At 44.2% G+C, this 25,703-nt stretch overlaps 1 protein-coding gene across 2 annotated transcripts in view; it reads left to right on the top strand.

Moving 5' to 3' along the window:
* Window positions 1-25,703, top strand: part of MYOF (myoferlin) — a 162,799-nt gene that overhangs the window by 27,858 nt on the left and 109,238 nt on the right. For both annotated transcript variants that reach the window (XM_049646410.1, XM_049646409.1), the window contains exons 4-6: window positions 6,698-6,753; window positions 9,481-9,572; window positions 24,231-24,339. In XM_049646410.1, coding sequence (XP_049502367.1) covers window positions 6,698-6,753; window positions 9,481-9,572; window positions 24,231-24,339 — 257 coding nt within the window. The remainder of the gene's footprint in view (window positions 1-6,697; window positions 6,754-9,480; window positions 9,573-24,230; window positions 24,340-25,703) is intronic.

Genomic DNA, 25,703 nt, shown 5'->3' with positions numbered 1-25,703 from the left:
GGATCAGTGAGATGGTATGTCTTTGGAAGTACCGAAAAAGTGTTACCATTGTAGATGCTATTATTTCCATGGGCACCTGGTGGTACTCATTGTAGTAGAATTCTCCAGAGAAATGGAACCAGTAGGGTGTGTGTGTGTGTGTCTGTGTGTGTATGTGTGTGTGTGTGTGTTGACAGAGAGACTGAGAGACTTATTTTAAGAAATTGGCTCATGTGATTATAGAGTCCAGCAAATCTGAGATTTGAGGGGCAGTCCTGCAGGCTGGAAACAGGTAGGAATTCTATGTCACAGCCCCAAGACAGAATTCCATCTTCCCTTGGAAACCTCAGTTTTTACTCTAAGGCCTTCAGCTGTTTGGATGGGGCACATCCACCTGATGGAGAACAAACTCTTTCACATAAAGACAATTGGTTGTAAATGTTAATCACATCTATGAAATACCTTCGCAGCGACTTCTGGACTAGAGTTTGACCAAACAAGTGGCACCATAGCCTCGACAAGTGACACATGAAATGAACCGGCCCTCTCAGCACAAATGTAGCAGTCCGGTCTTAGGAGTCATGGTGGCGCCTCATCCCGTCCCGGAGAGCCCAGTATGGCATGTGGTGTGATAGGCCCGCAGCAGAGGAAATGTTTCCGTGCAGGAGGGCGAGGCGGCTTGGCAAGGAGTGTTTGCTCAGTTCTCGGGGAAACCGTATTCAGAGGTTGGCATGCAGGTTAATTACTGCAGCGGTGACCTTCAGCAAACTGAGAAAGAAGCAGGCAGGCGTGACTTATCAAAAAACAGGAAATGTCCCAAAGAATGCCTTGAGTCATGGTCCAGAGTGTATTCTGCTTTTGAATCCGTTGTTATGTTCTGGGTTGAAAGTATTTAATTCCTTTCCGTAGGAGGAAACTGTCATCTTAATAAAATTAGAGATGAGAACAGGGGGAGGTAGGTGATGTGGAAAAGGGGAAAAGAGCTTCCTGTAATTTAATCTGATGATCTGCCTCTGCAATTTAGACCTTTAAAAAAAAATGTGGTGGAATTGAATAATTAAATAATATAAATATGTGACTCTGTGGCTGTTGGTAAGAAAGAAATTTATTGGGGCGCCTGGGTGGCTCAGTCAGCTCAGTGTCCCACTCTTGATTTCGAGTCAGGTCATGATCCCAGGATCGAGGGATTGAGCCCTGAGTCCAGCTCCTTGCTGAGCGTAGAGCCTGCTTGGCATTTTCTCTTTCCCTCCGTCTGCCTGTTTCCCGTACTCTCACACTCGCTCTCGCACACACTCTCTCTCTCTAAAGAAAAAAGAAAGAGAGAGAGAGAGAGAGACAGGAAGAAATTTATCTTTGTTTTTTTTTGGCTGACATTTATGTGTGAATAGGTTTTCAATAAAATATAATGTGCACACATTCTGATAAAAAATAGAGTCTCCTTTTTTAGAAGAGGTCGAGCTGGGTTTCTCCAGAAGGATAGGAGCCAATGTTAGCATATAATCTTTACTTATTGACCAGGGAGAAGCAAGAAACAGCAGTTGAATACATGGCCTATAGAATTAAACTAGTCCTGAGTTAGAGTGTTTCTTCCTAGCTCTGTGATCTTGGGCAACTTACTTAACCATTCTGGGCTCATTTTGCTCATCTGCAAATTCGAGATGCGTGGGCTTGCTGAGAAAGTTAAATGGAATGACCTATGGGCAGGATTTAGCACACGCTTGGCCAGAAGAGAGCGCCCCCTATCGAGTGGCATCCTTGACATTAATGCAAGTGTTTGAAGTGGCCTCACGTTCCACTTGAACAGTCCCACCTGGCCCTGGTCAACCTGCACCTGCCAGGATTTGGCTGGTTCCCTTTGTTCGTCAATACACAATGGAATCATGTGTTCAGGAGCATATATTGGAAGAGTTGTTATGCAACTTGGTTTTTCTCATGGGATTATGAACCTCTTGAAGCCATAAAGCCCAGTGTCTAACACCCTCTTTACTAAGTGGTTTGTATCTGCCAAATGAAGCTTAGCTTGGCATTCGTGGCTGCACAGTGTGACCATAACCTTCCCACACGGCCTGGTTGACTCTGCTCCCTTCCATATTCCCTTGGCTCCAACCAAATGGAGGGCAGTGTCCTTCCTCCCACAGGGTCCTCCCCTACTCTCACACTCGCTCTTGCACACACTGTGCAGCCACGAATGCCAAGTGTGCAGTGTCCCCAAACATGACTGGTTCTCTCCCCCCTGTGACTGACCTACTCACCCTTTTGCTCCCACCTGGAATGACCTTTTCTTCCCAGCTCCACGTTTCCAATCCATCCTTGTCTTTCAAACCCCAGCTCAGCCTCTGCTTCCTCTCTGAGGCCTTATCTGGTGCCCTCAGCCTGAAGTCACCTCCCCTTTTCATTTGTACCCCCTCTGATGGCAACTGCCGCCTTCTTTCTATATCAGTCCCCCGTGGCCACATCTAGCTCCCTGCTGGAGCACCTGAGGGCAAGAACTATATCTTGGGTACCTTTGTATCTCCCACAGCGTCCAGCTCAGTGTCTGGGCCAGTGATACTTCAAAAATATTTGTTGGATAGAAGTTTGAGGAAATGCTTTACTGCTGGTGGAAGAACTCACTTAGTGGACCCTTTCCATGGGCTGGGCTGCAAGCTCCCTTTGCCTGACCTGGGCAGGCTTTATTCCCATTATCCCCCTCTGGCAGCAGGAAGCTCCAACCTGAGAATGAAGCGGACAAGAGCATGGTGGGCTTTTTTGCTGTGTGCTGAAAATAGTCATCAAGATTCATTTGGGTCTTCTATGCCATAGGCCATGACCTCCTTTTGTGGAACGTTTTAAGACCAAGAACTATCTTGTACTCTTCTGTTTCCCCAGTTCCTGGCACACAGCAGGTGCTTAATAAATGTTGGAAGATGAATGAATGAGCGAGTGGCACTCCCTTTTTCACACCCCCCAACTGCTGACTTTGGGACAGTCCTGCCCCTGTGGGGAAGGGGAGGGAGATCAGTACCAGGCTCAGCACCAAAATCTCCCAGTGCAGCATTTCTTCTTGTATGCTGATTCCCAGGCCAGTAACCAGGCTTGGGATTCAGCTCAACTGGACAAGTACTGGCTCTTTCCACAGCCTCTCTGGAGCCCTTGTCCTTGCTTTAGCTCCCTGCCTGGAATCTTGGGACTTGGAGACTGAGATTTTCCTTCAATACCATCCATCAGGGACCCACATTCTGCCTCAAGCCCCCGTACCCAATTTCTATAAATGATTTGCTGCTTTCTCCTTGCTTTACTTACTCTGCTATGGCCTCTTAAAATTGTCCATCTTTTATCTTGAAGATCTGCTGTGGTCCCAGGGTCCAGAGTCACTCTTTCCTGACTCAGTTCTCCACCCGCCAGGCCTGGTTATGGCAGCAAGCATGGTGGTGAGCTGGAGGGATATTAATGGTACCATTTCATGCTTGTCGAAGTCAGGAATTTTTAACTTTGGTGAAGGTCATGAACTCATTTGAGAATCTGATGAGGGAATAAACTGTCTCCCCAGAAAAACTCACAGATGTCACATTTTGTGTGTTGGAGCAAATAGTCTTAGAGAGTCTCAGGATACTCTGAAGTCTGACCTTGGACTTTCCTGTGGCCACTGCCCAGGACATCAAGCCCGTCACTCATATGATATTCATGCATTTTCTTTATCCAGTGTTTCTGACAGCTTCCATTGAGACACTGTGGTGTGATAGTGAACACACACTCGGGTTTTGGAGCCAAGGAGACGTAGGTTGTTTCTGACTCTCTTTTTTTATTTGCTGTGTGACCTTAGACAAGTTAACCAGCTTCTCTCAATTATTTGTCTATAAAAAGGGGATGAGAATGTTACCCTTGCAGGGCTATCGGAACGACTTAGAGACACTGTAGTAGAATGTACTTCTGGGGCACCTGGGTGGCTCAGTTGGTTAAGTGTTGAACTTCGGCTCAGGTCACGATCTCATGGTCCGTGAGTTCGAGCCCCGCATCAGGCTGGCCGTTTCAGATTCTGTGTATCCCTGTCACTCTCTGTCCTCCCCACCCTTGTGCTTTCTCTCTGTCTCTCAAAAGTAAATAAATAAAAAAACATTAAAAAAAAAACAAAGGAATGTAATTTCTGGCACCTGTAGATGGTTATATAGAACAGGCTGCTCCAATTGTGCAAAGAAGCCATGTGTCCCATTCTGTCAGTTTAAACTTTGCCTGGCCCGTCTTACTCTCAAAAGTACTTGCTTGTCTGGCAACCAGAGAGGAAAATTGGGAGGCTTTTCATCAGATGATGGGAGGGGCAGGTGGGGTCAGTAGGGAAATGTGGGAGGGACAGGACAGCTTCTAGGTGATATCAGAGTCATATGCAGGGAGGCGCTCTGTAGGCCTCATAGAGACCACAGTTAGAACACATCAGTACAGGCCCCAGCATGAGCCTATGAGCAGGGTCATGCTGAAGTTTAAAAAGGGAAGCCAGTTGGGCTCTGGATGCTGCTCAAGTGGAAAAGTTAATGCTTAGCAGAGTAAGGGTGATGATTCATGCTTTGTCTATGCTGAGGTCTTGGAAGAATGAAGTGGTTAGTCCCACAACTGGCATCTGCTGGGACCCTTCACAACATGACACTCAGCTGAACGGAACCCACTACCTCCTACGTTCCATAGCAGCAGAGGGGTAACTGGGGAGTGGTTCCCAGTGTGGCCACCAATGTGAGGCTGCTATCCCTGCCACTTACCAACTGGGACTTTGAATATGCCACTTAACTTCTCGGTTTCCTTAGCTCCAAAAGGGGGATGAAAATTATTATACATATCTCCTGGGGTTTTTTAAGAGGTTAGATGATACGAGATGAGAAAAAAATATGTATGTTGGTCTCTGCTCCTTTCCCCCACCACTTTCTGGCACTGAGCTAAAACCCTTATAAATTCTTTTTTTTTTTTTTTTTTTTTTTAATTTATTTTTGGGACAGAGAGAGACAGAGCATGAACGGGGGAGGGGCAGAGAGAGAGGGAGACACAGAATCGGAAACAGGCTCCAGGCTCCGAGCCATCAGCCCAGAGCCCGACGCGGGGCTCGAACTCACAGACCGCGAGATCATGACCTGAGCTGAAGTCAGACGCTTAACCGACTGCGCCACCCAGGCACCCCAAACCCTTATAAATTCTTAAGTGAGAAGAGTAGGAGCATCTTTTGTTCTAATGAGATCACTCTGGGTGGGCTCCTGGATGGCTCCTGGATGGGAACTGATCACCAGGAAGACCAAGCCGTGATAAGAAGCTTGGCATTTTTGGCTCTGCCCCCACCTCCTCCCGGCTTCTCTAGACTGGAGAAAGAGACTGGAAATAGAGTTAATACTTGATCTTGCCTATGTGAGGAAGCCTCCATCAAAAATCCCAGAAGTATGGGGTTCCAGGTGTGTGATGAGCACATCCATGTACCGGGAGGTTGAGGTACTCCAGCTCCATGGGGACAGAAGCTCCTGTACACAGGACATTACCAGACCTTATCTTATGTATCTCGTCATCTGGCTGTTCATCTGTACCCTCTGTCCTATCCTTTAGTAAACTAGTAAACATAAATGTTTTCCTGAGTTCTGTGAGCTGCTCGAGCCAGTTAATTGAACCCAGTATGGGGGTTATAGGAACCTCAGATTTATAGCCTGCTAGGTCAGAAGCACAGGTGACAGCGTGGACTTGCTATTGTCCTCTGAGCCCTGAGGGACGCTGTCTCCAGGTACATAGTATCATCATTGACTTAAATTGTAAAACACCCAGCTGGTGTCACAGAAAATTTCTTGGCTGGGGAACGCCCCACCATACATCTGGTGTCAGAAGCGTGATGAATGTTCTATATGATGGTAAAGAATTCACACAGGAAGAGAACTTGTTTTATTTTTCTCCCCCTGAAAACGGATAGCTCATGCCTCCAAAACATTCGGTACTCAAACACTAGCTTTTATTTTGATGAGTATTTGGGGACTTAGAGATCCAACAGACGCCTCTCTGTGCTTTGGACTTCTCTAAGGAAACTTTGAACACTAGCTGGAGGAACATTTATTCACACAGGAAGGTCTCAGACACACAGAGAGAAAACCCATGTCTTCAGAAAAGGTGAGCCTGTTGTAAAGGAAACCTTACATTCTTTGCAGGTCATGGAAAGTGTTCATCTACTAATTACCTTGTGCCGAGGCCTATGGGAGGGAGTCCAGCTCAGTCTTTAAGCTGTGGGGTCTTATCACATGCAGAGGCAGCATGGGTGTCAGAGAGGAAATTGCAGGTTATATAAGAACCAGTGCCATGTATTAGCTCAGACACATTTCTCAGTTCCTTTGAGTCTCAGTAGCCACATCTATAAAATGGTGACACCTTTTGGCAAAGGTTAGCTTTGTTGGCTTCTTTCTGCAACACACTGGAGACACAGAGGCCCTGGGTAACCTTGGTCTATAGGAACTGGTGAGGGAGATTCAGGGGATCATAGCATTTCCATGATTATGAGTCCTTCATTCCCCAACATCTCGTAGACCTGGGGTGGGAGAAATGTTTTAGGTCAAAAAATGCCATTCAGTTTGGAGAACCTTGACTCTTGTCGTCCTCACTCTAGGTTGATGAATGGGGAAATGCAAGCACACGGTTCGCCCTCAAGGGAATGCTCTTTGAATGGACGAATGAATGGACAAGTTCTAGAAATATTTCTAATTAATTGATATTTCTTATTTTTTATTTGCAGATGAGAAAAAGAAAACAAAGAAAGTTGACAATGAACTCAACCCTGTATGGAATGAGGTAACTTCATTTTTTTTTTTTTTTTTAACATTGTTTCAGTGGATAAGCCACATCTGATTGTCCTATCTTCGGTCAAAGGTTAGCTTTTCCCTTTGAAAGAAGAATCTCCACATTGCATCCCCCACCACTCTATCTCTCTTTGTGGCCATAGAGATAGCAGAACAGTTCAAGGGGACATACCACAATGACATCTCCTATATAGTAGTGGTGTAAGCGAAGTCTGGAAAGGGAGTAGGAAACTTATGTTCTAGCCGGGAGCAGCTTTGAGCTTGCTGTGTGACCTCGGTCCAGTTATGTTACACATCTGGGGCACATCTGTAGAGCAAGGGGTGGGCTTAGATCATCTCCAGAGTCGTGGAGGGAAAGCTCCATATTTAAAAATGTATCTGCACGTGACTAACCAAGAGTACATTACATGACACTGTGTGTCTGACTAATGACATTTACTGTGTTTTATGCTGATAAAGTAGAATATCCTTAATGTAGACATTTTGAAAGCTTTAGATAAACAAAAAAATTTACCTTTGGACCCACTATCCAGAAGCAATTACTGTTAACATTTGGGATATAGCAATAAATGTTTATTGAATAAGTATATTGTAATGTATAAGTAATTATTATTTATAAATAAATTAATAAAATATGATGTCTTGACATATAGCAGATACAGCTTCCTCTCCTATTTTTTTCTTACTATTATATCCTAAGCATATACCGTATCATTCCATTCAGAAGTATCTTTAACACTAGGCAACATTCTTTTTTTTTTTTTAATTTTTTTTTAACGTTTTTATTTATTTTTGAGACAGAGGGAGACAGAGCATGAATGGGGGAGGGGCAGAGAGAGAAGGAGACACAGAATCTGAAGCAGGCTCCAGGCTCTGAGCCATCAGCCCAGAGCCTGACGCGGGGCTCGAACTCACGGACCGTGAGATCGTGACCTGAGCTGAAGTCGGATGCTTAACTGACTGAGCCACCCAGGCGCCCCAACACTATGCAACATTCTATGGAAGGGCTATAATATATTTACTTCCCCCAGTGTTGACTTTGTATCTATTTTATAAGCAGTTCTGTGTTGAATAGATTTATAGATATGTGAAAGTTTTCATTCTTTCCACTGAGTAGATTTTCCTATGCTGACTAATTTTTTAAAAGATGATCATCAGCCCCATTGTTTTTCCCAAAAGCTGGTCAAACTTTCCTGGATAAGCGTAGTGATAAATGTCTTTGTTATTGTCACTAAGTCACCAGGCTGTGAAGACTTCTCCTCCACCAACTGTAAATTCCCCTCCTCTCCTAGTCCCGAAACTAAAAAAAATCCATACCTTTTCATTGAATGAGGTGAAGATGAACTGTATTTTTAATGCCTTTCTGAGAAGCAGAAAGTTGAAAGGCAGTTCTTCTTCTCTGCAGTTTCACTGGAACCCAGAACCCAGCCAGCTGGACTACCAGGTCCGTGAAAGCAAGAGGCCAGTCTGGTTGGTCCCGGTGGATGCTGTGTGTGGATCCTAGCACCTCACACAGATCTCCAAGAATAAAACAAATTGAAAGTACATTATGTATGCATGTAGTGCTTCCAGTTTTGAGTAATTCTCACATGCTTCTTTATATCTGGTCAATCCATGTAGCTGATGGCAGAGGTGGAAATGGTCACGTGAGCAGACATCCTCTGCAGGGTATCATCCGTCTCACCCCGTTTTGTTTCTAACATGTATTTTTTTTTAAATGTTTATTTGTTTATTTTTGAGAGAGAGAAAGAGTGTGAGCAGGGGAGGGATAGAGAGAAAGGGAGACACAGGATCTGAAGCAGGCTCCAGGCTCCGAGCTGTCAGCACAGAGCCCGACGTGGGGCTCGAACTCACACACCGTGAGATCATGACCTGAGCCAAAGTTGGACGCTCAACCGACTGAGCCACCCAGGCTCCCCATCTAACATGTATATTTTTCTAATTGCAATTGTATTTATCAAGTAAACTTCCCAACTCTAGTTTTATAACGGAAATCTAACTCAAATGAAATGCTAACCCCAAACCTATTAGGGTTAGGATTCTAATATGAGCTCTGACACATTCACCACCCACTCCAAACCCAGTACAAGGAGAATCAAATCTTCAGTAGGCTCTGCTTTATTTAATTCATATGTTACACGATCAATCAAAAACATCAGCGGTGTTATGTTAAAATATTTTTTTGTGTTTGCCATTAGACAGCAATTTATTGCCTTAAGATGAAAGTCTCATCTGATTGCAGACTAATCATGGTGGTGCAGACTAATCAAGCCTAAAATAAAAGGCTGATGCATTTTAGAAAATGTTTTTTTAGATTATCTATCTCTTTGATAATAATATGACTAGGAAAAGCAAATAACTTAAAAACAATCAATGAAGAAAGCATTTTCATTTTATTTTATTTTTGTGACCAATTGTGGTAAATTCTCTGACTCTGAGATGGGTTTGATGACTTGCCCATAGTCACAGAGCCTAGAAAATGGGAAGCCAGAGGTCACGCCCAGGTCCTCTGAGGCTGTCTGGTTTGCCTTCCCACAGCTCTCAGCAGCCTCCAGGTTTGGAATTTGGTCACTTCTACTCACTATAGAATTGATGATTCACAAGACTGACATTGGTTAAGATAATGACATTTAGTCATTTAGTGTCTGTATGTCTATTATACTATACTTCCTGACCCTTTTAAACAACTTTTCTCTTTTTATAACCTTTCCATGGACAGATTTTGGAGTTTGACTTGAGGGGTATACCACTCGACTCTTCATCTTCCCTTACAATTGTTGTAAAAGATTTTGAGACGATTGGACAAAATAAGTAAGTTGATTTCAACTATTTTTCTCATTTTACGTATTACATTACCATTGTTTATTTTGTTGAAGGAACGTATCGTTAATAACATTTTATGATATTTGCAATATAATCGTGCTTCAGTTCCATGTCCTCCCCCCACCCCCCATGCACACAACTTTCTGAGCCAATATCAGATGTGATTAATGATCACATTGCTTTCCCCAAACTTCTGTATAGTAGTCCCCTCTTACCTGTGGTTTCTGTTATCCATGGTCAACTGAGGTGCAGAAGCAGATGATCCTTCTTCTGAAATAGTGTCAGAAGGTCAATAGTAGCCTAACGCTACGTCGCTGTGCCTACATCATTCACCTCACTTCATCTCATCACTTAGGCATTTTATCATTTCACATCATCATGCATAAAAGGGTGAGTACAGTATAATATATTTAGAGAGGGAGAGAAACCATATTCACATAACTCATTCAGTATGTTGTTATAATTATTCTATTTTATTATTAGTTGTTGTTAATTTCTTACTATGTCTAGTTTATAAATTAAACTTTATCATAGGTATGTATGTACGTATGTAGGGTTTGGTACTATCTGCGGTTTTGGGCATCCACCAGGGGTCTTGGCACATATCCTAATGCATAAAGGGGGAACTACTGTATTCCTAAGAGGCTGCAAACACTAAGCCACCATTACTGTATCCAATTTGGCACTTGTTGTGAAATCTATTTACATTCCTAAAACATCTTTGTTTACTGTACTTAGTCACTTCCTACCCCGGGTGGTTTATCTGAACGGTAGCTATATTAAACACAAGCAAAATCATTTCTTCTTCCACTTATGTGTGACCATTCAAGTTCTCCTTGCAGCCCCACTTTCATTTTAATGTCTTACTGGCCTTTTAAACTCAACAGATCTAAGTCAGATTCCTGTCGCCTTTACTAGTTTCAAATGGGAAGGGTCACGGCGGTGCCCATGGTGGGACTGAGGGTTGTCCCCTGACTAAAGCTTGGGGATTTCTAAAACAGGTCTGTATGGGACAGAATGACCTCAGTAAATTCGCCCCAGCCCTTGATCTGGACTTTGGCCTTACAGACTCAGAAACCAGTCTTAGGTTACCAATTCAAACTAACCAAGCTTACAAGAAACCAGTGCTTAAAACCAAGTTATTTACGTGTTATTTTCCAGTGGAAATAAATGCGTGGTGGGAGGACATTCTCTGATTAATGAATTCTCCTTTGTGTCATCCTGCATGGAAAGCCAAATTACTCTGTATCCTTGATTATAAGATATCATTGACCATAGATGTATTATTAAATTAATAACAGGTTTGGGGTGGGGAAGGAGCCTGGTATTAAATGCCCTTATCAATTGTAAGAAGCATCCAAGTTTTTAGAAATGTCAATACATTTAAAAATATGTCTTAGGGGTGCCTAGGTGGCTCAGTCGGCTAAGTGTCCAACTTTTAGTTTTGGCTCAGGTCATTATCTCATGGTTTGTGGGATTGAGCCCTGCATTAGGCTCTGTGCTGACGGCATGGAGCCTGCTTGGGATTCTCTCTCTCCCTCTCTCTGTCTCTCTGCCCCTCCCCTACTTGCACTTGCTCCCATGCACTCAATCTCTCTCTCAAAATAAACTTAAAATAAAATAAAATTTAAAAAATAATAAAAATGAATACCTTAGGGGCGCCTGGGTGGTGCAGTCGGTTAAGCGTCCGACTTCAGCCAGGTCACGATCTCGCGGTCCGTGAGTTCGAGCCCCGCGTCGGGCTCTGGGCTGATGGCTCGGAGCCTGGAGCCTGTTTCCGATTCTGTGTCTCCCTCTCTCTCTGCCCCTCCCTCCCCCGTTCATGCTCTGTCTCTCTCTGTCCCAACAATAAATAAAAAACGTTGAAAAAAAATGAATACCTTAGCCTTAAGCACATTTGGTATAAGTAGAAGGCTGTAATGAGAGGCATAAACCAGAAAGAATTAGTTGAAGTGCAGTGACCTTATGTCCTGACTTGCTTGGAACAGTCCTGGTTTATTGTCCTAGCACAAGGGTTAATAACACCTCTTTTGCTGTCAACAGTGACTTGGTTTGGATGGTAAATTAGATAGTCACCCTAATGACTGGAGTCTTCTACTTAATGGTGTCAGGCTAAGAGATCCTGGACAGACATTTACCCCCTGGACAGTGCTTTGATAGGTACTATACATGTTCACCTTTGATGAGATCCTTTTTTTCGTGTTCAGTTGCTGACCAATGCCCCTTATGACTGATGCATTTTTTTCTTAAGCTACATAAATATACTTTGCAGGTTCTGGTCCTACTACTTGGACTGATCTGAGTGTCTGTTTTTGTGCCAGTACCATACTGTCTTGATGATTACAGCTTTGTAATACAGCTTGAAGTCTGGAATTGTGATGCCTCCAGCTTTGGTTTTCTTTTTCGAGATTGCTTTGGCTATTCAGGGTCTTTTCTGATTCCATACAAATTTTAGGATTGTTTGTTCTAGCTCTGTGAAGAATGCTCGTGTTATTTTGATAGGAATTGCCGGGAAGGTCTTTTTAATTGGGAGATTAGTTGTGTGTCCTACAAATTTCGCTGCATAGTTGTTGACCATCCTCCAGTGAAAGCCGACCCCGAGTCTGCTTTGGAATGAACAGTGCGAATGATAATGCTTACTTAGCTTACTGTGCTAAGCTTCATGCTTCTCCACCATCAGCTAGGAATTGTGAACTTTGACCTTGCTGTCACCAACTAAACAATGCATACACCTTGGTCAAATTTGCCCGTAAGTACACTAGAGAAAAAAAAAAAAATTAAACCCATCTGGGAATAAGCTGTATGTTTGTCCAAACTATTTGTGTACTTTGGTCCCAGATTTTTTTCTTGGCTTTTTTACTAAAAATTTGGCCTTCGGGGATCTGCTCACTGCTCAGTGTGGGAACTTTCTTTCACTTGGATGTGCAGGGTGGGGGCAGAGGATTTTTCTACCAGCTTAAGGAATCCCTTGCCTGTTGACATTCCTGTTGCCATGGAAACGGGTTGTGCAAACAGGGCTCTCACTTTGCATCTGCTGCCTGGGGCCTGGAAACAAACAGCACTGGACTGCCTAGGTTTGCCTGTGCACTGTGCCCACACCCACAGCAGACTGCAGGGTCCAGGTCATGCAAGCATAGCGCTGGTGCGTCAGCAACATCCCTCCTCAGGCACTGGGAGCCGGCTGGGCTGTTCAGTGCAGACTCTGTTCTTCCCCCCGCCGCCCCCCCCCATAGTCATCCAGCCAGCCATCCAGGCTGAATGAGGGTGAGAGAAGAGCCAGAAATGCCTCTTGATCACGTGATGAAAATGAAATTATTTTTAGCCGAAATGTCAGAGTGGAAGGATTTTCCCAGCCGCTGAAAAATTGGAGTTCCCTCTGCAGACAGCCAATACCGCTGTAGCTTAGTGAAATCTTAGGGAGTGCCAAGGGCTATGCCAAGCCCTTTGAGTGCACTATGCTACTTAATCCTCACAGACACCTTCTTTTTCCCCAGAGAGGCTTGGTAATCTGCTCAAGGTCACACAGCAGTCATGTGTCAGAGTGAGCATTTATGTCCAGGCCTGTGTTCTGGACTTTCACATTATACTGAAAACCGTGAACCACCTGCAGGAACCAAAATGTGGATGCAATTATTGATTAACTTTTGTCCAGAATGGATGTAATTTTTCTTTCTAATTTTGCAAAAAAAAAAAAAAAAAAAATGAAGGACAGTCATTACCAGAGTATTGGCAGTCCCTCCCTATGTAACACTTTTAAGCAGGCAATTTTATACTATTGATTAGTAAGTCACTGATGCTCATGTTCTACAGTGGACACAAGAAATTTGGAGAGCATATCTCATCTCATGTGCTCTTCACAGTAACCTTGAGTGGTGGAGATGAGATTTGAGGCTGGGACCCTGATCCCTTGGCATCCTGGCCCTGCTGTCGCTTCACCTGAGTTCCTAAAGAAGAATCGGCTTCAGGAGCCTGGAAATGTAGGAATGAAAGGTGTTTACAGGTTTTCAGATGTGTGTGTGTGTGTATGCGCGTGTGTGTGTGTGTGTGTGTGCACATGCACGCATGCCAAGGAGGAAAAAGAGTTACCATTTCAGGCTTTTGAATTTGCTGTTCACTCTGCATGGAATACTCTTTCCTTCTAACTGCAGTAGATGTGAAATCTTGTCATTCGGCCTCAGCATCTCAGACCCTCCAATCTAGAGCAGCGCCTACCGTTGCTTTCCATCTCACTGCCCTGCTTCATTTCCTCAGAGCCCTGCTTACTAGCAAGCTTGTGTGGGTGTGGGAATGGTGGAGGGAGCCCAGCTGGGTGTGTGGACATTTATGTTGGGTTTTAGATAAGTACTCAAAAATATGTGCTGGCCCGCATTCCTGCTTTGCCTAGCTCAGCGCTCACCACCATCTGACACGTCCATATCTGTTTTGTTATTCACGCGGCCTTCCCCTACTAAACAGTAAGCTCCACACCTGTCTGGTTCACCACTGTAACACCAGCGCTTAGCATAGTGCCTAGCACATAATAGGCTCTCAGTAACTGTTTGTTGGATGAATGAGCAAGTAAGTTCACAATACTAATACACGAATAGTATCTAAAGTGCCTTGCATTGGACAGTTAGCCCACTAGTAACGAGCCATTGATGTGGAATCTGTCCAACCCAGCTCTCTGTACAGCTCTCTGGTTCCAACTTGGGTTTAAGCTGCAAAGGAGTCAGAACACAAAGGGATCAAGTCACAAGGGAAACAAACGCCAGTCCCAAAGCTCATGCCTTTTTGTAGAGAGATGTGGAGCTTACTCCTGAATTCACAGGAAGGTAGCAACTCATAGTGCATAAAAGCTGAGATTTGGGAGCCAGACAGAGGCTGCTTTGAGACTCCGCTCTACTGGTGACTACTGATGACCTCGGCCAAGTGACTTAACCCCTCTGGGCCTCAGAAGTCTTATCCTTAAAGTGACCATAGTTTGGAAGTTCTGCTCGTGCTAAGATAACATAACAGGGACCAGATCTACATACTCACCTGATACACCAAAAAAATAGATAAAACATATGTAACCATGGTTTCAGATACTGGACTGGATAATGACCCCAAGAAAGAGGACATAAATGAAATGAGCCCTTTGAGTGCCCAACTTAATGCCTGGAGAGCATTCCAGGCTGCAGTTCAGGGAGAGAGAAATGAGGCAAGTCCCAGTTGTCTCCCAGAGTTGGGGAGGTGCATGTGGGAGTCTGGAGCTACACACACACACACACACACACACAGAGTGGTAGTAGGGGCTACAGAATTTAGAAAAAAAAAAAAGACAAGTTTGGATTGTGAAATATACAAACTCCCTGAACAAAGGTTTGTGGGGTGTTTTTTTTGTTTTGTTTTTTGTTTTTTGTTTTTTATTAATAAAAACAGATACTGTAGTTTGGAATGAAATTAATATGGTGAAGCAGTATGGTAAGGCTTATGAGAAATTTTCATTCCCTCATATACAAAAGACCTTGTCCTGATACTTTTAATACTTAAAAAAAATTTTTTTAATGTTTATTTATTTTTGAGAGAGACAGAGACAGAATGCGAGTGGGTTAGGGGCAGAGAGAGAGGGAGACACAGAATCCAAAGCAGGCTCCAGGCTCCAAGCTGTCAGCACAGAGCCCGATGCGGGGCTCGAACCCACGGACGGTGAGATCATGACCTGAGCCGAAGTCGGACGCCCAACTGACTGAGCCACCCAGCTGCCCCTAAGATATTTCATTATAAAACAGACCCGAAAACAAACCTTTAAACAAAAACCCTACCTAAACCAGCACACAAATATTTATACACACGTACACATACACACACACTCTGCCTCTCTCTCTCATCTTGTCATTTTCTCCTCTCTTCCCCTTCAGTCTTCTTCATCACACTAAACACCATCTGATACACTGCACATTCCGTCCACTCAGATGTAAGCCCCATGAAAGGCATGGAGTACTCCCAGTGCCCGGAGCAGTGTCGGACACACATAAGCATTAGCAATTATTTGTCAGATGAATACATTAATTGATACATCGCTGAAGGTAGCCCAATAACCTTGCAAATGACTTACAAGTTGTAAAGCTTCCTCTCCTAAGAGATGGTCCTCCAAGTGCAATTAGAAGATAATTATAGCTCTTGTCATTATGAAATGCCTTTCTCTTTCAGTCTCTCTGGGCGTCTTTCTCCAAAGCTTTGGCCCACCTTTACTCACTCATGAGATGTTGACAGACATCAGCAGGACTGTGGCACCTACTTCACTGGCCTCCCCAAAACGCTGGGGTTCAGCTTTTCCAATACCCAGACCCAGCCAGCCCAAACCAATTGTGATCTTTTCATACTTTTGCCACGCCACTGAAAATATGGAACTAAAAAGAACTGAACTGAGAATCCTGTTCCACAGTAACACTGGCCTCTGGTTTAGATGTCTACACAGCCTGAGAAGCTACTCCAATCAGAAAGCCTTGGGGCACCTGGGTGGCTCAGTCGGTTAAGGTTAAGCATCTGACTCACTCTTGATTTTGCCTCAGGTCATGATCTCACTGTGTGATGGAACACAAGGGCTCTGTGCTGACAGCATGGAGCCTGCTTGGGATTCTCTCTCTCTCTCTCTCTCCCTCTCTCTCTCTGCCCCTCCCCTGCTTGCTCCCTTGCATTCTCTCTCTCTCTCTCTCTCTCTCTCAAAATAAATAAACTTAAAAAAAAAAAAAAGGAAAGAAAGCCTGCCTCAACCCGTGGGCTGTCCATCCCTCCTGACCAACCACAGCTGGGCCACTTCAATAAATCCCATGGCCATGATTACATGTGGCAATGTCAGCAGGAAGACTTGTCACTAGGAGACATAAAAGTATTAAAAGTATGGGGGTGCCTGGGTGGCTCAGTCGGTTGAGCGTCCAACTTCAGCTCAGGTCATGATCTCACAGCTCGTGGGTTCGAGCCCCACATCAGGTTCTGTGCTGACAGCTCAGAGCCTGGAGCCTGCTGCGGATTCTGTGTCTCCCTCTCTCTCTCTGCCCCTCTCCCGCTCAAGCTCTGTCTCTGTCTCTCTCAAAAATAAATGAACATTCAAAAAAATTTTATAATGAAATATTTTATGAGACCTTTAAAACCTTTATTCAGTTTCCACTAATTGGATTTTATGAGAATTCAGCTATAGCTGAAGTTTGCTTCTGGTCTAACCCTGAAAATAAAAAATGATTTTCCAAGCAGACTTTTGGTATATACAGCATTGACGTTGGGGAGGGAGTTGTTTCATGTACGTAAGAGAAAGGACTGGTTTTAAGAACTTTGCACAATTGATTGCACAGAAATGGAAGTGGGTACCTACCCATATCCTTGCATAGATATCCCACCTTCCTGTGATTTAGACTGTGCATGAGTTCAGACCAGCTTTCCCTGCCAGTACTGGCCTGGGGTCACATGCTTTCTTTTGATTCCTTTTTCTAGAGTAGTGTCTGAAATAATAAAAAGTAACTGTTAAGCACTTATCACATCATCCTTTTGATCCTTACAATACTGTTAGGTAGTAGCTGTCATAATCCCCATTTTACAGATGAGGAAACTGAGGCTCAGAGAAGTAAAACAACCTGTACCTGGCCTCTAGTACAAGGATGAGTCCGAAATTAGTCAGCCTTGCCTAGCTCCAAATTCTTAATCACTGTTATTCTGTCTCCCTTTCCTTGTTAGGTCCAAGTTCTTGATGAATGAATGAAAGAATGAATGAATGAGTAACAGAAAACTACTACCTTGATTCCAATGGACCAGGGACAGAGCCAGAGCCTGGGAGTTGCTCTAAACTGTACAAGCAGACAACCACAGATTCAGACCCTTGAGGACTGAATGAACAGGAGAATTGGTCAGGTTACAGGTTATAGTCACTTATTCTAGAAATAATTATTGAGCATTGCCTGCATGTCAGGCATTAGGCTAGTTTGCCTGCTCCTTGTAGCCACAGGGTGACTGACTCTGGCCTAGGTGCCTCACCTGCACCTAGGTGCAGAGGCCTGGGCTTCTACTCAGCTCCTTCCCTTGTTAAAGTGACGCCATGGGCCTCAGGGCAGTGGGGTTGGGAGGGACTGGAAAAAAGGGAGTTGTTGCTGGCCCTGAATCCTGCCAAACCTGCCACAGCCTCTAGACTAGGTGAGTGATTCTGAAACCCAGGAATGGAGTTTGCTAGAAGTACAGAGCACTGCCTTACCCTAGAGGGGCTGGTACACAGCCAAATTTGGGAACCACAGTTTGGGCCAGTGTTTCCACATTTGATGAACCGGACAAAGGCCCCAAGGCTCTCTGACAATCTTGGTGCCGAGTAAGGAGGAGAGGTCACAGGAAAGATACAGATAACGAGGCTTGCCGAGTGGTTTTAGTTGAGTTTTGCTTACTACTTTGTTCTATTAAATAATTGGATTTCTATGCTCATTTCTCAAATGTGAACCGTGTTATCATATTGAATGTGCTTTTAAAAACTGCACATGTCTCCCTGTCTCCAAATCTAGCATTGCCAGCTGTCTTTCCTACCTCCCCCCCCCCCCCCCCCCGCCCCCCATCCCTCTACTTTTGCCCTGCTGCCACTGAGAATCACTTCTTTAGGCCATTGTTTCTCAGACTTCCTGGGTATAAGAATTAACTAAAGAAAAAGTGTGACTCAGGGTCCTGGGAATCTGTAACTGCCCTAGCGATTCTGCTGCAGGGAGGTCTGGGGAAATACAATCTCAGAAACAGTTTATGAGCTAATCCAAAGGGCCAGCGTGGGCCAGTTGGGAGACTCAGGAAGGTTCCCCACTGGTGAAGTGGATGGGAGACCCAGATTGTGTCCTTTGAGGGAGTTTTTGCTTACACAGGGCTTCCTGGGATAGGATTTGCTGTCATGGCTGCCCCAGCTCCTCCCCTCGCCCCCTCCCCGCCAAATCTGGTCATAAGGAAAGTGTAGGCCTGGCTCTCCCACCTTTGGGTTTAGCTGGGGGTGGGGGTGGGGGTGGAGCCAGGAAAGAGCTTGCCGGATACTGGTCCTGGGGGAAGGAGAAGTGTGGGGATGGGTGATGCTGCCCAGCCAAGGAACCAAGGCCACACAGACCTGGTAGAAATGACAAGGCTCAGCTGGCTGAGAGCCCAGTGCTTCAAAGGGTGGGCAGGTCTGGCCCTTTCTACAAGGGACTGGGGAGCAGCTTGGAGAAGTGTTTGTGCTCAGCCCAGCTGGGGATTGTTATTCCCTCCCTGAGGAGGGGAAGTGAGATGTGCTGCAGTCTGTAGGGGCAGAAACAGTACAACATGTGATTTACTTTCCAGAGTCCAATGTATTTTTCCTTTCCTTCATGAAGGAATTTCCAGTAAACCCTCCTCCAGTAATCCGTGTGGGCTGTGCCCCTGCTGCACAGAACAACTTGATATATGCGAGCTCCCATGATTAAGAACTCAGCCAGCAAAGCCCTTACTCACCACAGTGGCATGTGGCTGTTAAGGTTTGTGTCTGTGCTAACAGGGAGAACATTTCCCATTTCTCTTTTTTAAACATGCTAGACTCTGTCTTAACAAGTTAAAGAAGTTCTTAACTAGCCCTCCCATGACTAAGTTGACTAGTTTACAGTTCCGCTGCTTAGAACTAGTTCCATGTCGCATGGAGACCCAACTCAAAACCACTAGACCTTCAAGAACTGTAAGGGATTAGAGCAGGACTGGCTTTTTCTTCCCCTCAGAATACATCTGCAGTTTATTAATTCTGCAAATAAAGCTGGAGAGCTGAAGGACCTTGAGATTCTTTTCACTGTAAAGCTTCCTTTTGAGACATGGTCCATCTGTTTTAGTGTTGGGTGGAGTCCATCAGGAGACTCTTATTTTTCCATGAAAATCCAGGGCAAAGTGTCCACATTACTGTCACACTGTAACATGTTAGCATATTTATAGCATTAGTAATATGAAAGAAAAAGGGTTCTTGGCTTAGTGTCACCTCCTTTAAAGGAAACTGGCCTGACTACACTGTTCTTGTCCTCTGTGTAGGAGGCTGGGCCATCATTTCCTAGCCTCTCACGGTATTCTGTATCCAGGCAACGTCACAGAAAACAGCCCACGACAGGCTGCCGGGGGCCCTCGGAGACCTGCGGAGCTCAGACTTGCCCATAGGGGGCGCTTTCTCCAACTTACGGGGAAAGGTGTTAGAAGTTGTAACTGCATTTTTCTTCAACACAACCTAGCTGTTAAAAATATTTTGGGGGACTAACATCTTTCCAGGCTTTCATCTAAACACACTATCTTTACTTCAGAAAAAAGAAAGCGATGGGGCGCCTGGGTGGCGCAGTCGGTTAAGCGTCCGACTTCAGCCAGGTCACGATCTCGCGGTCCGTGAGTTCGAGCCCCGCGTCAGGCTCTGGACTGATGGCTCGGAGCCTGGAGCCTGTTTCCGATTCTGTGTCTCCGTCTCTCTCTGCCCCTCCCCCGTTCATGCTCTGTCTCTCTCTGTCCCAAAAATAAATAAAAAACGTTGAAAAAAAAATTTTTAAAAAAAAGAAAGCGAAGTTTTCTTTTAAACCACCTCCCTCACACACAAACACAAAAGCATCAGAATTGTATGATGAAAAAGCAGATTTAAGAAATTGGACTAAGGTTTCTGAAAGAAGGAATTGAAGTTTGAGTTTATAATTGGCTGCTTTTATTTTAGTCCATTCCTGGTCTGTTATCTGTTACCACCCTCTCAAAGCCTCTGGGGGTTGGGGGGGAAGGAAAGCCACAGATATTGGTTGAGTCACAACGGAGGATGTAAAACCATTCAGGACCACGAAGGGCCAGTGATGGATTTGTGTTCTAGGTGAGCCTGTTCCCTCTGGTTAGCACAAGTCACCACTCCCTACTGTCGTACACTTATTCCACATTTCTGTGATTGGCCTAACCTTTCTCCTGACACTCTGTGTGAATTTAAGCTTGATCCGTGAAATGGTAGGTCATATTGGTGGAAGGAGGAGACCTCGCCTACTATTCCGGATTGTCCAACGTGGACATACTTTAGGATATATTCTTCCTAAATCAATGAACAAAGAGAGAATAAATATTTAACATGAGATAGTGTCCTATATAGATATGTGTAGACAACATCGCACGTACAAGCCTAGCAGGACTTTAATAGCTGAGAAGGGTCTGAGAAATGATTTACTTCAGTCTACCCAGATAATGAATAAAGTGGGCTCAGAGAGTTGAGTGACTTAGCCAAGGCTTGGGGGAAGTTGGGACACCGAGTTAGGGCAAGAACAGAAATCATCTAATTCCATGCTTCTCAACCTAGGGCGATGTTGCCCACCTGGGCACAATTGGCAAGGTGTAGAGTTGTCAGCGGGTTGCGGCCAAGGATGCTGCTGAACACCTGACAAAGCACAGGGCAGACCCCCAAAACAAAGAACTGTCCAGTTCAAAATGTCAGTAGTGCCAAGGTCGATAAATTCTAGTCCAACCCCAGGCCAGCCCTCTTTCCACATTGTTCTGACATGCTACACGTTGTTTTCTTCTAAGAATTATTTATTGCTGATAGAGTTTCAGGTCATCTTGGTTTCAGCAACAGCAAATCTGTCCATGTCCAAGTGTGCAATGTTATTATTTTTTTAAAATTTTTTCAAGTTTATTTATGTTTGAGAGAGAGAGAGACAGAGTGGGAGCACGGAAAGGGCAGAGAGAGAAGGAGACACAGAATCTGAAGCAGGCTCCAGGCTCTGAGCTGTCAGCACAGAGCCTGATGAGGGGCTCGAACCCATGAACTGTGAGATCGTGACCTGAGCCGAAGTCGGACGCTTAACCGACTGAGCCACCCAGGCACCCCACAATGTTATTATTTTAATCATACAGTTAGGTTATGAATCATGGAACTGTAAGAAAAAAAAAATCCAGTGTATTTCCATGTCTTTCAAGGCGAGTACCTCATTTAGACATTTAATACTAGTCAGATGACTTTTAAAATTGGAGTTTTCACATTTTGTCCTTAAAAACTCAATTAGCCAACCTCACAGCTTACTGTGCTATTTTTAAAACTTGGAACAAAATTCTCGTCAGGCTCATATTATGTGGGGCTGAGGGAGATATGGAAGAGATTTTGCCAGGGCCCTCACCTTGTGTGGGAGGTTTCCTTGTTTCTTCTGGTGGAGATGGAATCATGTGTAGACTCTTTTCCTCAATATGTCAGGGGAATTAAAACCCAAGTAAGGAGAAAACTTATACTCATGTACAAAAAAAAAAAAAAATTATAGCAAACTTCGTGAGTGAACATACTTATCTAGAAATTACTTTATAAAGGCTCTGTCAATTCCCAGTGTTGACTGAGAGCCCTAATTTCTGTATTGACCTAAAAGTGCTGAAAAGTTTACTCTTGACCCTCTGGAGGCAGAATTTTTCTTTTCCATTTCCAGTAACTAACTCTACTTGTGGTATTGGAAGAGATGAGAACCCATCATGGTTGTTGAGCATCTTTTGCGGTGTTCTGTCCAAGAAAGCATATTCTTCCAAGAAACCATACGCAGTGCTTCATGCCATGGGGTAAATCAGGTGAAACCAGGTGCCATGGCAGTTTCCTGGTCTTGTGCAATATGTCTATTCACAGAAAGTGAAGTCATTTATTCATACGGTTGAGTCAGTGGATGTATGTAGTTGGGTGACAGACTCCAGATCTACAATCTAGTTCTATTTCTGGGGTCTGAGTGGAGAAGGAGAACATGGATATTTGTCAGTTCAAAAATGGCATTTCCATGTTGACATCAATTTTCACTCCTAATTTTTAAAGAAACTACTACATGTGAAAATACAATAAATATTTCTGCACAAGATGAACTCTCCAGATTATTATTTTTTCCCAAAAGCCCAGTTATGTTTTATGCCCAACTATGGTTTCTTCACCTGGGTTGTTTGCAGAGCTCGATGTGGGGCTTGGTCTCATGACTATGAGACCATGACCTGAACCAAAATCAAGAGTCAGACACTCAACTGACCAAGCCACCCAAGTGCCCCACACTCTGGGTTTTTTGAAGGAAGGAATCTCTTCTATGACTTTGAGGACTTGATGCTTAGTTTTCTATTTCCATGCGAATGATATTTATGCTGTCATAGGTGCCATTTATTAGTATCAGTCACTGCAAACGTAGGCTATGTATAAGTAAATACCATTTTTAAAATCTTCTTGTTTTTCTTTTCCTTTCTCAGTATCCATACTGAGAGCACACCCCTGGGCTTTCTTTGCTTTTTGATTGAATTTCTCAGAGGGAACTTCTTCAGTTCCCCAATCTCATGCCCCGTTGTCACTATAACTCCCAATTTACAGACTGTATTCTACAGGTTACATTTTTATATTCACCAACTCTCAGGGAATGCGTGTTTTATAAACTTTGTTGATCATGTGCCCTAACCACAAAAATGTTTTGCAGATTCAGGGGCGCCTGGGTGGCTCAGTCGGTTGGGTGTCCGACTTCAGCTCAGGTCATGATCTCACGGTCCGTGAGTTTGAGCCCCGCATCAGGCTCTGCTGACAGCTCAGAGCCTGGAAACTGCTTCGGATTCTGTGTCTCCCTCTCTCTCTGCTCCTCCCCTGCTCATGCTCTGTCTCTCTCTGTCTTAAAAATAAATAATAGAAAACATAATTTTTAAAAAATTTTTTAAAATGTTTTTATTTTATTTATCAAAAATAAATAATAAAAAACATTTAAAATTTTTTTTTAATTTTTTAAAATGTTTTTATTTATTTTTGAGACAGAAAGAGACAGAGCATGAGCAGGGGAGGAGCAGAGAGAGAGGGAGACACAGAATCTGAAGCAGGCTCCAGGCTCTGAGCTGTCAGCACAGAGCCCGACATGGGGCTCGAACTCACGGACTGTGAGATCATGACCTGAGCTGAAGTCAGACGCCCAACTGACTGAGCCACCCAGGCGCCCCTTAAAAACAAAATAAAAAAAAATGTCTTGCATATTCATTTTTAATGTATGTCGACTTATTTATTCTTTCCTTCATTTAGTAAATATCTATGAACAAGTGTAGTATGTTCCAAGCACTGGGGTTAGAGCACAAAAGGGAGCAATCCTGGCTTTCAGGGGGCCTAACCATGGTGAGCAGGGACACATGCATACTTCTGTGCCAGTAGGTTATGTGCGCTACAAGGTAGATGGGGAGGCAGTAAAGGCTGAACAGAATCCCTCAGTGTCCAGGAAGAGGAAGACGTGCGCATATCCAACTTTTGAATTCTGCTCCAGACTATGCAGGTTAGTAAGCTGGCCCCATCAGTAAACTGGCAACCTATTGACAAGTGCAGAAGGTCTCCTTGGGGGGGCATTTTTACAGTGGGCCATGTGTGATGGGTCCTTTTACATTTTCATTACAGAGGAATGCCTGAATTTTGTCCTACTTTTCTCTCTTCTCGGATTCTGAGGGGGTTATTCCATCTTTGTCCGTCACCATTCACTGCTCATCTCATTCATGACTTCAGATTTCATAGACACCATAGTTGGACTCTCGAAATGACTACATGTTGTGGAAAAGTGATGTTTACTGCCAAAATTCCCCCAAATTCATCTCATTGTGAGTGGTTTTAATGATAACATGAATAGGCAGGGAATCGGGAGGCCCGCTGAGTGCATGGAAGCATGTCCCTCACTTAGGTTACTGTGTGCTTTCTCATTTCACCCACAGATTAATTGGCACGGCCACGGTCTCCCTGAAGGACCTAATTGGCGACCAGAACAGATCTCTGCCATACAAACTCATCTCCCTGCTGAATGAAAGGGGTCAAGAGACTGGGGTGAGCACCTTCTGTCTTATTGAATGGCTTTGAACTGAGATAAGTAAACAAAAGTTCATTAAGAAGAGTGTGACATTAGGCACGCCTGGGTGGCTCAGTCCATTAAGCGTCTGCCTCTTGATTTCAGCTGAGGCCATGATCTCATGGTTCGTGGGATCAAGCCCCGCATCAGGCTCTGCACTGACAGTGCGGAACCTGCTTGGAATTCTCTCTGTCCCCCTCTCCACCCCTCCCTCACTCGCTCTGTCAGAATAAGTAAGCATTAAAAGAAAAGAAAAGCATGAAATTATATTAGATCACCACACACACACACACACACACACACTTACAGGTTTATACTTGCAATCACAGAACTAGTGGATTAGATAAACTTGACTTTCTTCGACAGAATGCTCTAGAGTTAGGTGGCACCCTCTCTTGGTATAGCTCTGTGCATATCTGCTCAAGTATTTATTTACATTTGTGTGGTGAGTATAGCTCTGTGTATCAGATGCTCTTTGAAACACTCTGTAGAAGGTATTTCATTAATATTGCCTTGGAACATCAAGATGTGAATATTAGCTATTTTCTGATTACAGCCTCTAAATGAGTACATATTGATATTGTCTGATGTGAGTCCAGAATTCTCTTTCTCAAGTACACTTAAAAGAAACAAATGGACTCAAGGCTCATAGCTCTCAGATTTCACGTTTGCTAACAAGTGCTCATAAAGCTACCTACCATGCTTATCCCATTAATCTCTAACACCTTCATTTTCCAATCAATTTATTTTGCTTGGGAGCTAGGACAAAGGGAGAAAATTTTATACTAAAATAGGCCGTCCCTGGGGCACCTGGGTGGCTCAGTCGGTTAAGTCTCCAACTTTGGCTCAGGTCATGAACTTGCTTTTGTGAGTTCAAGCCCCACGTTGGGCTCTGTGCTGACAGCTCAGAGCCTGGAGCCTGCTTCAGATTCTGTGTCTCCCTCTCTCTCTGTCCCTCCCTCACTCATGCTCTGTCTGTCTGTCTGTCTCTCTCTGAAAAATAAACATTAAAAAAATAATAATTTAGGGGCACCTGGGTGGCTCAGTCGGTTAAGCGTCCAACTTTGGCTCAGGCATGATCTCACGGTTTGTGAGTTCGAGCCCCGCATTGGGCTTTTGTGCTGACAGCTTGGAGCCTGAAGCTTGCTTCTGATTCTGTGTCTCCCTCTCTCTCTGCCCCTCCCTTGCTCACACTGTCTCTCTCAAAAATAAATAAAGATTTAAAAAATTTTCAAAATAGGCCATCCCTGTTGGCAAGAATATATAGGTGAGGCTTCTCAGAGCCCATTCAGAATATCGATTTGGTTGGTCTAGGCTCCAAAACTTATGGGCTTGCTGTCAA

This window comes from Panthera uncia, chromosome D2, assembly GCF_023721935.1.
Source record: "Panthera uncia isolate 11264 chromosome D2, Puncia_PCG_1.0, whole genome shotgun sequence".
Classification (NCBI taxonomy): Eukaryota; Metazoa; Chordata; class Mammalia; order Carnivora; family Felidae; genus Panthera; species Panthera uncia.
The sequence above is the reverse complement of the archived record's forward strand: the minus strand, read 5'-3'. Positions and strand labels throughout refer to the sequence as shown.